The 12,662-nt window shown below is 42.4% G+C and overlaps 1 protein-coding gene across 1 annotated transcript in view; it reads right to left on the bottom strand.

Moving 5' to 3' along the window:
• LOC124648149 (ornithine decarboxylase-like) overlaps positions 1–921 on the bottom strand; it is a 4,443-nt gene extending 3,522 nt beyond the window's left edge. The window contains exon 1 of the mRNA XM_047187956.1: positions 424–921. Coding sequence (XP_047043912.1) covers positions 424–921 — 498 coding nt within the window. The remainder of the gene's footprint in view (positions 1–423) is intronic.
• Between the last annotated feature and the right edge of the window lie 11,741 nt (positions 922–12,662).

The raw sequence follows: 12,662 nt of genomic DNA, 5'->3' as shown, positions 1-12,662 counted from the left end.
TTGAATTGTCACCAAAGGTGATACTTGACTTTTTGTTAACATCCTCTATGAATTGGTCAATCACACCTCTTCCTCCGGTCATATGATTGGTGCATCCACTGTCAAACACCCATTTTGGACCACCCGAGGAATACCCCCACAAAATCAAGTAGAGGATTTAGGAACCCATCGATTAATGGGTTCCTTTGCAATGGCAACAAGACCTTTTGGTACCCAAATTAAGTACCCTCTATAAGCATAGCCATTGCGAGGGCCAACATATTCAGCATAAACATCACCATAATAATCTGCAAATAAATCATAGTGATTGTTAGGTCCAGTGCGGTCACCACTAGTGGCTTTGCCATCATTAGTGACCTTCTTGTTCTTTTCTTGAGTGGGCATCTCCTTCTTGTAGTTGTTCTTCTTGTGAGGCTTGGGAACATATCCAAGTCCATACTTCTTATTGTTTGACCTTCGCTTACTCAAAAGGTCATCCAACCCCATCTTATTCTTGGAGGTGGTGAACTTGGCCAGTTCCTTTGTCAACCTAGCATTTTCTTCAAGAATAGTTGCTTGTTCACAAGAAGAGTCATTGGGATAATAGTTGAGACCATACTTGGTTACCAAAGATTTAAGATATTCATTGGTCTCAACATATAGAAAAATTTCTTCTTTTAGTTGAGCATGTTCCTCAACAAAATTAGCATGATCACAAGTAGATGAGGTAGAGGAACTAGCAACATTTTCAACAATAATGGGATCACCCAATGATCCAAGAGCCTTTTTATAAGTATCTTGAAGTAGGTCATGGTTCTCTCCAAGTTTTTTGAGCTCATCTTTAACAAGCTTGTGGGCCTTTCCAAGATGGTCAAGGTCCTTAGTGAGAGAAGCATGGGCAACTTCAAGCTCCTTCTTTGAAACATCCAGCTCTTGGACCATTAGTTGAGCCCTTTTAATAGTTTCTAGGTCCTTAACTTTATCGAGTTCAAATGTTTCAACTAGTTGCTTAAGGCCTTGAGTCCAGAATCCGAAATATGAGTTTTATTAATTTTGAGACGAAAAAATACTAATTGTATAAACACATACCAAAAAAAAAATGACCACCTAATACTTTTGGCATACATGTCAACGCCAAGCCCATGTTTCAAAAGTCCTCCCCGAAAATCTAGACGAAAATTGATCCAGAAAAAAAAAAGTTGAATCTACAACTTGGAAGGAAACAAGTTTTATAATAGACGCACTTATTGTTGTATCATTAAGAACATTTGGAATCTGAATTCATGGGATATAACTTTCACCAAGAAAACGAAAACTAGATCATCCTTCAGATACGGAGATTGTGACATTATTTGCCCGTATTCTGAATGAAGAACAGCGGTCTGTAAGAGATGTATTTGCCTTAATTTTTTCGATTTAGCAACACTGAGGATGCACCCAAAATTTTAGTATGAATGTTTAGATGAGGGTCACATGGACCGGCCTTCTAATCCAAGAAAAAAAACTGAATTGTTTAGCGCGGACCTAGAGTTGACATTGCAAGCATATATATAGTTAGCGGATCTCAGAACAACTGGCAGCATGCCAGCATGTTCCTAATCTGAAGGAAGGAGATCTGTAGAAGATATTTTTTCCTTAATTTTGTCATAACATCTTGCATGTGTTCTGACATCAATCTGACCGACTCAGTGCAACATGTGGTTGGAGACAAAGACTGACAGATAAGTGGCGGATGGATCAAGCTGGAATCTAAACGATCCATTTTGCAGTACTTGCCTGCATTCTCATGTGATCGTTAGGTGGGGAAATATGAATTTAAGACAACAAGACGTGCTAACTTCAGTTTCTAATCCCGTGAGATAGGTGTCTGCCCAAGGTTATATAACTGAACCGTCCGTAGACAGTACTGATACACAACACTAGACAAGCTTAAGAGAAAAATCGCTTCGGGTGGCAATGGCGTGCAGTAGCACTGGTGAGCAGACTCCTGCATCGTCCTCGCCGATCGGATCCCCCTCACCGAGTGATGGCGTCGGTAGAGCTGGCACATTTGCCGAGCTCCTTGCTCAACGCCGGTGCGGCGGATCGGATCAGCTGATACCTTATGCGCTGCTGACGCCCGCCCCTTGCGGGCACTGCGGGAAGATCGACGATGTTAGGCGGGCTCGGCTGTCGGAGCACGACAGCGGCGGCGGCGTTCCTGATGGTGATGGCAGCACGCCGCTGGACCGCCGCGTGACGGCGTCGCTCGTCGAGCAGGTCGCCTTCGAGGGCAACTCCTGTTCCACGTGCGTCAGGATGATCTACCGGAAGAACCGATGGCTGGACGACGGCGGCGACACGCCGCTGCACTACGCTGCCAGGTGCAGAAACCTCAGGATGCTTTTCCATTTCATCTGTTTGGTGGGCGATGAGTACGGCCATGCCGGGGCCGCGCTAGTGCTGAGGAAACTCAACGGCCGGAACGAGACTGCCCTGCATGAGGCGATCAGGCTGGGAAACAAGGGCATGGCCGGGCTTCTGATGTGGGTGGATCCAGAGCTGGCCCTGTATCCTGCACCCGGTCAGGGCACCTCGCCGCTGTACCTGGCTGTGTCCTTGGGAGACGAGCTCATCGCAAGCATGCTGCACCGTCAAAGTGGTGGCAACCTGGCCTACTCCGGGCCAGATGGACAAAACGCATTGCATGCTGCGGTTCACCATGCAGACGGTCAGTATATATGTTTCTCCTCACATATCATACTAGTAGTTTATCTGTTAATTTCGGCAAATCTTATTTCCGGACATATATACCTCGGGTATTAATTAGGTAATATCATCACTACGTAGTAATCAATGTACATAGATCATAGTTTTCGATAGCGCGCTACAGTGGCGCTATAGCGACCTGGAGGAGACGGCGCTACACTATGGCCATTTTTGCCGCTATGGCCGCTATTGCCATTTTTGCTGCTATATCGCCGCTAAATGCCGCTACATCGACGCTATAGTGCCGCTATTTTTCCATCATATGCATATATATTGTTAAAATGTTATTTTTATACATAGTTTACTCATATTTTTATTTTTTAGGCAAAACGATATCTGCCATAGCGGCGCTATAGCTTAGTAGCGGCAAAAAAAAAAATGGTGCCGCTATTCAAAATTTTGACATAGATACGTCACATCACACTTACTCCCTCTTATTCACATTACTTGGGATTTTACCCAGTCTTAAGTCAAACACAAGTTTAACTCATTTTGTAGAAAAGAATATCAAAACGTACAATACCAAATTAACATTATTATATTCGTCATCAACTATGCTTTCACATTGTACTTATTAGATATTGTGGGTATTGATATTTTTTTAGAGTTTATTCCACTTTTTACCCCCAAGATTGAGATTTGTGTCAAATGTTACTACCTTACACAATTAGTTTCACATTTTACTTTATACTTTTGATTTTTTACCATATTTTACCCCCTCTTGACAATTCAACTGTTTTTGACATGTTTTTTATGAGTTGGCGCCCATGTGGCAGCGCCGTCCTGCGCTTGTGGTGCTGCCACATGGGCGCTAGCTCATCAAAAACATGTTAGAAATAGTTGACTGGTGAACGGGGGTAAAATGTGGCCAAGCATAGAAAGTATCTGTTCTAAGAGGTAAATATTTGACACAACCCTCAAGCTTGACGATAAAAAGTGAAATTAGACTCTTCTTTTTACGAAGTTAGTCAAACTAATATAAATTTGACTTTAGAAAATGGTAGAAATCCCAAGTAATATGAATAGAAGGGAGCGTTATCGAACTTAATACAACTGCTAGATCACCAAAAAGATAAGGGACAATATACTTCAACACTCCCTGTCATATATGGGCTCCGTAAGGCTTTTAAGTTTTAATTAACGTGTAATGGATGATCATGATGGTTGCCGCAGATTTTTGCGTTTGTTGTGTCTTAAAATTGAAACATGTTGCTCTAACATTGTATACCTGCCATCTCATATTACCTACCTAAAGATCTAAGCTTCGGTCGGGGGGGGGGAGGCATATGTCAATAATTTATTCTAGTTCTCTAAATTCGTATCTTTCTGAAGAACATTCTGTCCTCTCTCTTTCCAACAAGCATACCGAACCATATAGGATTCAAAATTTAATGATGAAGCTGATCTTAGCCCAACGCATATTTCTATAGAGTTTGCTGAAATTCCTTCCTTTATCTACTATATGTGTTGTTTTCTTGAACTAAAGGGCCCAATAAATTGCAGGTATGCTAGAAACGCTACATTATTGGAACAAGGATCTTAGCAAACAGAAGGACCGTAACGGCCGCACCCCTCTTCACTTTGTGGTTTCGTCGCAGTTTGAACCATACATCCATAGAAGTTGGTTTTGTTTCCCCAGTATCGGGTTACCGTTGGAACAACATGCTACATGGGGTGTACTTAACGCTAACCCATCTGCTGCGTTCCAGCAGGATAATAATGGTTTCTTTCCTGTACATATCGCGGCCTTGATGAATAGGTTGGTCGCCCTCCGTATTCTTGTCAAAAGATGCCCTAGTTGTATCGGTCTTCGTGACAACCAGGGAAGAACCTTTTTTCATATTGCTGTCCAGGCCAAGATCTTACGCATAGTAAGATATGCTGCACGGGAATCAATTTTCGCACCCATAATGAACACTCGGGACAATGATGGCAACACGGCACTACACCTTGCTGTGGATATTGAGCATCATTGGATTTCCTGCGCTCTCTTGAGAAATCAAGAAGTACTATTGAATTTAAGCAATAACAAGGATCAAACTCCACTGGATCTAGCGAGGAGCAAGAAGTGCAGAGATTTTTCATATGGATTGGTACTAATTTAGCTTGCGCTCTCATATTTCCTTCATGTCAATCTTATAAATGAGAAGTAGCTTATAGTTGCTCATATCGTTTTATTATATAATTCATTTTGCAGAATCCAGAGAACTTGATATATAACACACTCCTGAGTGCTGGTGCAAGGCATGGTAGCTTTTGGAGAGATCATCTCCAACAACTTTGCATTCCATTGCAAATGTCAAAATCAAAGGATGAAGAGAACCATTCAGAAAATGAGGATGAAGAGAACCATAGGAAAAAAGAGGATGATGAGAAAGAAGCCTCGGCTCAATTGACTGATTCGACCCGAACACTTGGTCTTGGCTCGGTACTCATTGCATCGGTGACATTCACTGCAACCTTCACTGTACCTGCAGGAATCAAAGCCAGCGACCACACCAACAGTGGTATACCAAGGCTTTTCAGTACGTGGTATTTCCATGCATTCATGATGGCCAGCACGTTGGCTTTCATCTGCTCCTCATTAGCTACACTTGGACTCATGTTCTCCGGCATGTCCATGGTTAAATTGAAGATCCGACGGATGTACTTCAAAATATCCGTGTTCCTCACCTCCAGTTCGCTCACTTGCTTGACTGTTGCTTTTTCGTTTGGCGTATATATGGTGCTGGCTCCAGTTGGTCTCACCATTTCCAGTGTCATATTTATCATCAGTCCTCTTTTGCTGATCTACCGAAACGCAGAAGTTGTTAGAGAAATGCTTCTTACGTACAGACCGTTGTATGTCAGACGGGGGCATGAATTTGTATGCCGGTTATACATACAACGTATCTTTCTGTTGATTCTAAGGGACTTTTGGCCCTTCATCTTCATAGCCATCTTCAGCTCGGCAGCATGAAGGAAACCATCAGCAGTATAAAGCCGGCCTAAAGAAGCGCCATCAGCTAGAGTTCCAGTGCATATCCCATTGTACATCTACTCCATACTGTTCATGTTTCGCATGTTAGCTTCTACCGTTGAACTTGACGTTGCATAACTGTTAGATAGTTTGAAACCGGCAGGGTGGATGGAGTGGGTCTATGAAGTCTCACTTGTTAATGTGACTATTATTTGTTTTTTGTTTTCTAAGGCGCAATGTAAATGTATAATAGGGTTATATATTAAGGATTTGTTGTCTAATAAAATTGTCTGATTTTTTCGGCTACAACCATGGAAATCATTATCAAGCCGTTTGGTACCCATGTATTCATTTCATTTTGTCAAAATGAAACGATAACATAAATTTTGTGTTTATTCATTTTGTAGAATCTAAATTCCCATATCAATTTTCATGTCTGGCTGCCACCTAGAATTATGAGATGAAGGGAAATGACAGGACTTGGCAGCCAAACACAATCGTTTTGGAATTGCTAAATGAATTCCGCTCAATTCCACCCAAATGACGGCTGCCAAACGTGTTGTATATGTTTACATGTGTTTGATGCTCATCGATTAAACGCAACATGTTGGATCGAAATTAAAACTCCACCAGCAGCTCTTCGATGCGGTCTGTACTGAACAGCGAAGAGACGCAAATGGTATAGCGATGCTTGGGGTAAGCATGGAATGGGCATTACACTAGCCCGAGATAACATATGGGGAGCAATGGCTAAAATGGGCTAACAAATAACGTGTAGGTGTTCTTCTTGGGAAAAAAATGGTGGTCTATTAATACAGGTTTTTGGAATTTCAGCGGCATCACTAGGGATAACACTAAAATTTTAAATAGTATAGGCTGTAATTATTTTAATGCACCACATTTTTTACTCTTTTATGCTGAACTTATGGCACAACAAATAATGATGTGATACCATTTTTTATCAAAAAAGTAAGATTCTTAGCAGAAATGTCGGGGGTGTAGTCTTCCATAGGCCTCAGCTATAGTCTCTCATTTCTTTATCATAAACAAGATAGCCTCAGTCTTGGCTGACTCATAAAGAGACTTTTGAATAAGATTGGTTCCTTCTTGGGGTACTACAATCTTATCCCAAAGCTTTTTAGTTGAATCAATGTCATTGATTTGGTCAAGCAGCTTGCGATTGATGCCACTTCTAATTTTGTCACATGCGGAAGCATTGAGTTGACGGTTGTAGAATTCGGTGGAGGTCAACCTAATGGGATGTTGTGGCTTCCGGTATCCACCAACAATGATCTTCCACATCTCTACACTGCAGATGCGAATATGAGACTCCATAGAAGATTTCCAAATGGAAAAGTGAGTTCCATCAAAATAGGGAACATTCTCAGTATGTTTTATATGAGGAATGGGTGAAGTGTTCTTAGGATAGTCATGATTAACTTGTTTGTACGACTCCACAGGGATAGCAACCCCACTAGAAGTCCCACCACTTAGGCTCTTAAGCATGACACTCATTTCTGTCATTTGGTTCTGAAGATCATCATCCTTTTTCTTTTTCTCAGCTTCATATGCTAAGAATCTGGATTTTATCTCCTTAACCGAAAGGTTAGAATCTTCATACAAACCCTCGAATAGTTTATCCATCTCACTCTTAAAGCTGTAAGGCCCTTAAAAAGAGTCCAGGCTCTGATACCAATTGAAAGTTCAGAGATGGTAAACCTATAGGGGGTGAATAGGTTTCTAAAAAATTTAATTCTTTCTTTGCGGGATATAAATGTGAGTCTAATACAAACTAGGTGAGGCAACCTAAATGATAATGCAAGTATCTCAAGCAAGAAGGCTATCACAGGATATATAACACAAGTAAAGAGTTCGGTTAGGAATACCTGAAAGAACGCGGAGACAAAGATGTATTCCCGTGTTCTCTTCCTTTGCAACAAGGTACGTCACGTTTGGAGGGGTGGGGATCCCACGAAGGATTTTTTCAACGCCACGAAGGCTCACCTTCTTCTCCAAGCCTATCCCACGAAGGAATAGCCCTTTCACTTGTGTTAGACTTTGAGGCAGCCTCCAAACCTTCACAATCTTGTTATGAGAAAATCCACAGTCCGGATGCTTCCGGGTGATTTTTCCCACATAGGGTTTCCAAGAAACCCTAGAGAGCATGTATCTCGAAGAATACAAGGGGAACAGGATTTGGCTCGGTGAGACTGTAGATCAAGACCTCCTCTAGCTTTTCCGCGAAGGGATTTGAGTTTGGGTGGAGGAGGATGGAGATCTGAAGCTTTTGGTGTTTGCAACAATGGAGTATGAGAGAGAGAGCTCAAGAACAAAGTATAGTGTAGTGTCTAACTGTTCTGAGCTAGGTGAAGAGGTATTTATAGCTCCAGTTGAAATCCATCCGTTGGGGGAGTGTCCAGCTCAGCAGCAGGTCGAAGTGGCCGGTCTGCCGGGCCAGGCACCGGACTGGCCGGTGGCACACCCGGTGCCGCTGGGCTGCAGACAGGGCCAGCCGGCAGCCGCCAGGCGTGGCACCGGGACTGCACCGGGTGAGCGTGCCCAACTTCCTGGAGGGGCTCCGGTGTGCATTGGCATAGGGGCCAGCCTACGCCGGGCCGGCCGGTGCAGGAGACGGCATCTCCGGGCCATCCGGTAAGAACTAGACGAGGGACCGGGAAAATGTCGGGCGAGCAGCACGGAGTTCCTGGAAGGTGCCCGGTTGGCACCGGAACAACAGCCGGCATACGTCGGGCCAGCTGGTGCCACGGCCGGTGCTGTCGGACCAGGCGTCGGGCAGATGGAAATCAAAGACTCCCCATTTTTCATCGAAGTGGGATCTCCCTTCACCTTCTTGTTCCATTGATACACCATTATGCTTGATGGACTAATACCTAGGAATAATCTTGTAGACACGCATTAGTCCAATACTCTAGCTACAGTGTCATTGTTACCAAAATAATGTATAAGAGTAAAATACCCTTACACTAGGTCACATAAGATGATATAGTGCGAGATAATTTTTTAAACTACTTGTGCTTAATTCAAAATGTGGCCAAAAGGGCGAGCATGAGCTTTGTTACCTAGGGGTATAATCTTGCAAAACTTAGAGTGAATAAATGATGAAATAAATAGTTATGAGCCTGTAACGAACTATCAAGCACCTGTAGTTCAAGTTCCGCTCGCTTCTAGGTGAATTGGTGACTATTTATCTTTTTGGTGAGAGACACCTATAAATATTTTAAGATGCAACCAGCTTGTGATTTGTACACAAAATGTTGTCTAGGATTCCTTAATTTTTGGGTGGTCCAATTTTGGAATGCTTTTTTGGTAGGTGTTTTAAAAAAAATCCCATTTTTGACACCTAGAAAATAAAATTTAGATTTTTGGTGCAAGTAAAATTTAAACCTCCAAAAACAAGATTATTTGACATCACAACACACACATGTGCATAATATGAGCTTATTTAAAAAAAACTATACCCTGATTTTCATCATGATCTAGCTCATTTGGTAGGAGCTGCACAAAAATCTCACTTCTCGCCCTTCAAAAACGAAAGTCAACTTTTTGTGTGATATAAGTGAACTTCATTCGGAAATATTGAGTGCCATTGCAAGACGCAGACATGCGTGCCGATTTCCATTTTATGATTTATGTTAATTTTCATAATAAGTCTAGGTCAAACTGCGGTCAAAGCCTAACTAAAGGAACACAATTTGAGCGAATCATAGCATGGGAAACAGCAACCCACGGATCACCCCCGGAACTCATTTCAATCGATCATTCTCATCAAATCCAACGACCAACCACCCACCCACGCCTCCACCTCCTCATCCCGCACCTAAACCACCCACTCATTCTGCCCTTGTCGATGCTCGTCATCCTCCATAAGGTCACGGCGGATCCCCACCTCAGTGCCCTCGCCATGCGCTACCTTGTCCCCATGCGCGGTGCATCGCATCTTCATCGAGCGCCGCCTCGCCCCCGTGTGTCGCCCGCGGCCCCTGAGCGCTTGATGATGCATATCGTTCCTGGAAGAAACATAGGCGATGACAGCATGCTCCCATCGGCAGCACGGTGGACAGGTGTGGGTGCTAGGGTTAGGGTTTTTTAAATAAAAAATTGGATAGGTGTCCTGATGGCATTGTCGTCAGCATAGGTCAAGCCGCATGGTGATTGGGCGAGGACACGTGGCCAGCTACGCCGTCATTTGGTCGTCTGTCAAGTTGGCGCACCGATGGCAGTGCGACGCTAACGGGTGGAGAACAACCTTCAGCACACATGCGTGAGCCGACAGCCTTGCTACGACGATGCGCTCGCGTCTACGCCAATGAAAGCTTCGTCAACAGCCTTGCTGCGCCGACGGTGGCTGTCGGCACACGTCTGTACCGATGGTTTCCACGCATGTGCCGACGGCAAAGGCCATCGGCATAGAGCCGTTGTCCTCTAGTGACACATGGCCTTGCGAGATATCCTAGGCACATACTTCGATAATCAAAAAAGATAAGTAACCTTATTAGAGGTACCAAACCTCCCTGTAGATACAAGGTATTATTGACGGTTGGGACTTCCTCTCTTAGGGCGTCATGCTAAGGATCGATAAAGACGAGTCAACTTCCATGTAGGCTCAAGTTTGGATTGCCAAAGACAATCTGATACCAAACAACAATGTCAATGTTCTGATGAACAAAACTCCTCGTAAACACCTTGTATGCTCTAAATTTCCCTATTTTCTTATACCTGGTAATAAAAATCTAGAAATTTCTTTTCAAGATCTTTGATACACCATATGCTTTGCAGATATCTACAAATAAAATTAAGGGTCCTAGATATATACGAACAAACATAGCTAGAATCCATGCAAATTTAATAAAATAATATATTGACACGTGATTTGGTTCTTTTTTATTTTCCTCACATTCAAGAGTTTTCACTTGAACTAAACATCTTAAACCAGTGATTATGTGAAAAGGAAAATATGTAACTTCGACCACAAATGTATGTTGCTTAGCGCATTGTAGGTAGATCATACATGGAAGAACAACACGACAAAATACAAGAATATTAATATTTGTTTAACACTATTGTTCAGTTAGTTACATCAACTAATTAAGTAATAGTAGTAAGTAAGAATAAAATTTAATAAATATAAATTATAGAAGTATAAGAGTTTAGTACAAATAAATTAAAGAAGTAGATCTTTAATTTCATTCTTTTTGCTCTACTGGAGATGCCACTGTAATATATATTAGACCTATTTCTAGATGAAACAATCGAACTTCGATAGGATGGTCCCAGTGAAGCTCGTCATGACACAACCTTAAAATCGTGTATATCTTGTTTATTTTGTGTGTGAGTCTAGTGGATGAATACTTGCTCGAAAAAAACATCAACAAAACTACTTTATCTAAAATATTTGATTGGACGACTTTTCTTTGATGTCATTATTTTTTCTTCCGATCATCAAAAAAAAGGGTATGGGCTAAAAATAATCAAGTTGTAGTACGATGCTATGCAAATACATCTAAGTGGCTCAATATAACCAATTAGATAGTGAAAGTGACATCGGGAATCGTCACTCTTCACAATAGAGATATTAGTTAAGGTCCATGTTGAACCCAACAAATTATCTCATGCTTGTTGCAATAGTCAAACCAAAAAATTACATCGCACAACAGCATGAAAAAAGAAACAGTTGGATGTTGTGATTAGAGTTCTAACTTTCGAACATAAAGTCACCGGGAAATGTCAATGCCATTAGATATGTTGCATGTTCATCTTAACTACTCTAGGCTTTTTTGGTGATACAATTTTGTATTTTTTTAAGACAGAAGATAGATACCAACTTATAGACGACGGTTCTTTTGGAAGAAATTAGGGTTGGCTCTATTACACTCGAGTGAATCGTTCTCTTCCATTTCCTGCTGGCTTCTAGCATATGCACTCGAGTTACACATACTTCCCCATGGAGCTTTGGCAGCGTCGCATTTTTTTTCTCCCGTAGGCACCGGGGCTGTTCTACACGTTCTCGATGATGGACATCACTTTCCACACGCCACATATAGTAGGAGTAGTAATCTTATCACTTTCCCCAAAACAGATACTACCAAAAGAGCTGGAATTTCAACTGCAGCCAACGCGGACGCTGCAACTGAAAGGAATGGCCGCACACGCCACGCACCGCCTGGGATACTACGTCCACTTCGCCGTCGCGCACGGCTGCGTTCTCTAGGTCGTGACTGAAGATGTACTACCAGGGCATATTGGTCCCGGTCCAGCCTCTGGTCTCGAAACGTGACAAGGACGTGTATATATTCGGCTCTTCTTTTTTGTTCTTAGCTGACGATGTGACACACGCGCCGACCCGAGCACAAAAGTGGAAGAAGGAGTAGGCCGCAAGGACGCTCCTGCATACCTTTTCTTTTCCATATCTACCTCCAGGCTCCAGTCCACCAAGGAAACCTTCTTCTTCCCCTTCGCTTTTCGAGAAAAAGAACTAGCTTCTAGGAAGGAAACTTGGCGCCCACAATTCTTCCATTCCATATATTGCGCCATCAAACTTGGATGCCAAGGAAGAAAAATCACGCCGCTTTACAATCTGAAACAAAACCTCTCTAGTTAATCAGCAAAGTAACAACAATAACAAGCAACCAGCTCAAAAGTCAAAACGTGTGATTCAGATTACTACTACTACTACGTAATTTATCGATGAATCAATGCTGGGGGAAAAAAATCACATATATGCTGTGTGCAATTTCCAGACAGACCTTGTGAACCTCGATTGTGATAGTAGTTGTATTCTGCTATGCTACATCGGCAAATTTAACATATTCAGAGGAAGACATCATCCTCAGCCAATCAACCAACCAGTCAGCAAGTTGTTTCCCAAATGAGACGGTGTCAACAATTTACCATACAGAGATCCTAGGGGAATTAATTAATTCATGCATTGAAGTTAGGCCATAATAATGTGATGCCA

The sequence above is a fragment of the Lolium rigidum genome, chromosome 4, assembly GCF_022539505.1.
Source record: "Lolium rigidum isolate FL_2022 chromosome 4, APGP_CSIRO_Lrig_0.1, whole genome shotgun sequence".
NCBI lineage: Eukaryota > Viridiplantae > Streptophyta > Magnoliopsida > Poales > Poaceae > Lolium > Lolium rigidum.
Note: the sequence above shows the minus strand (reverse complement) of the source record. Positions and strands in the feature narration are given on the sequence as shown.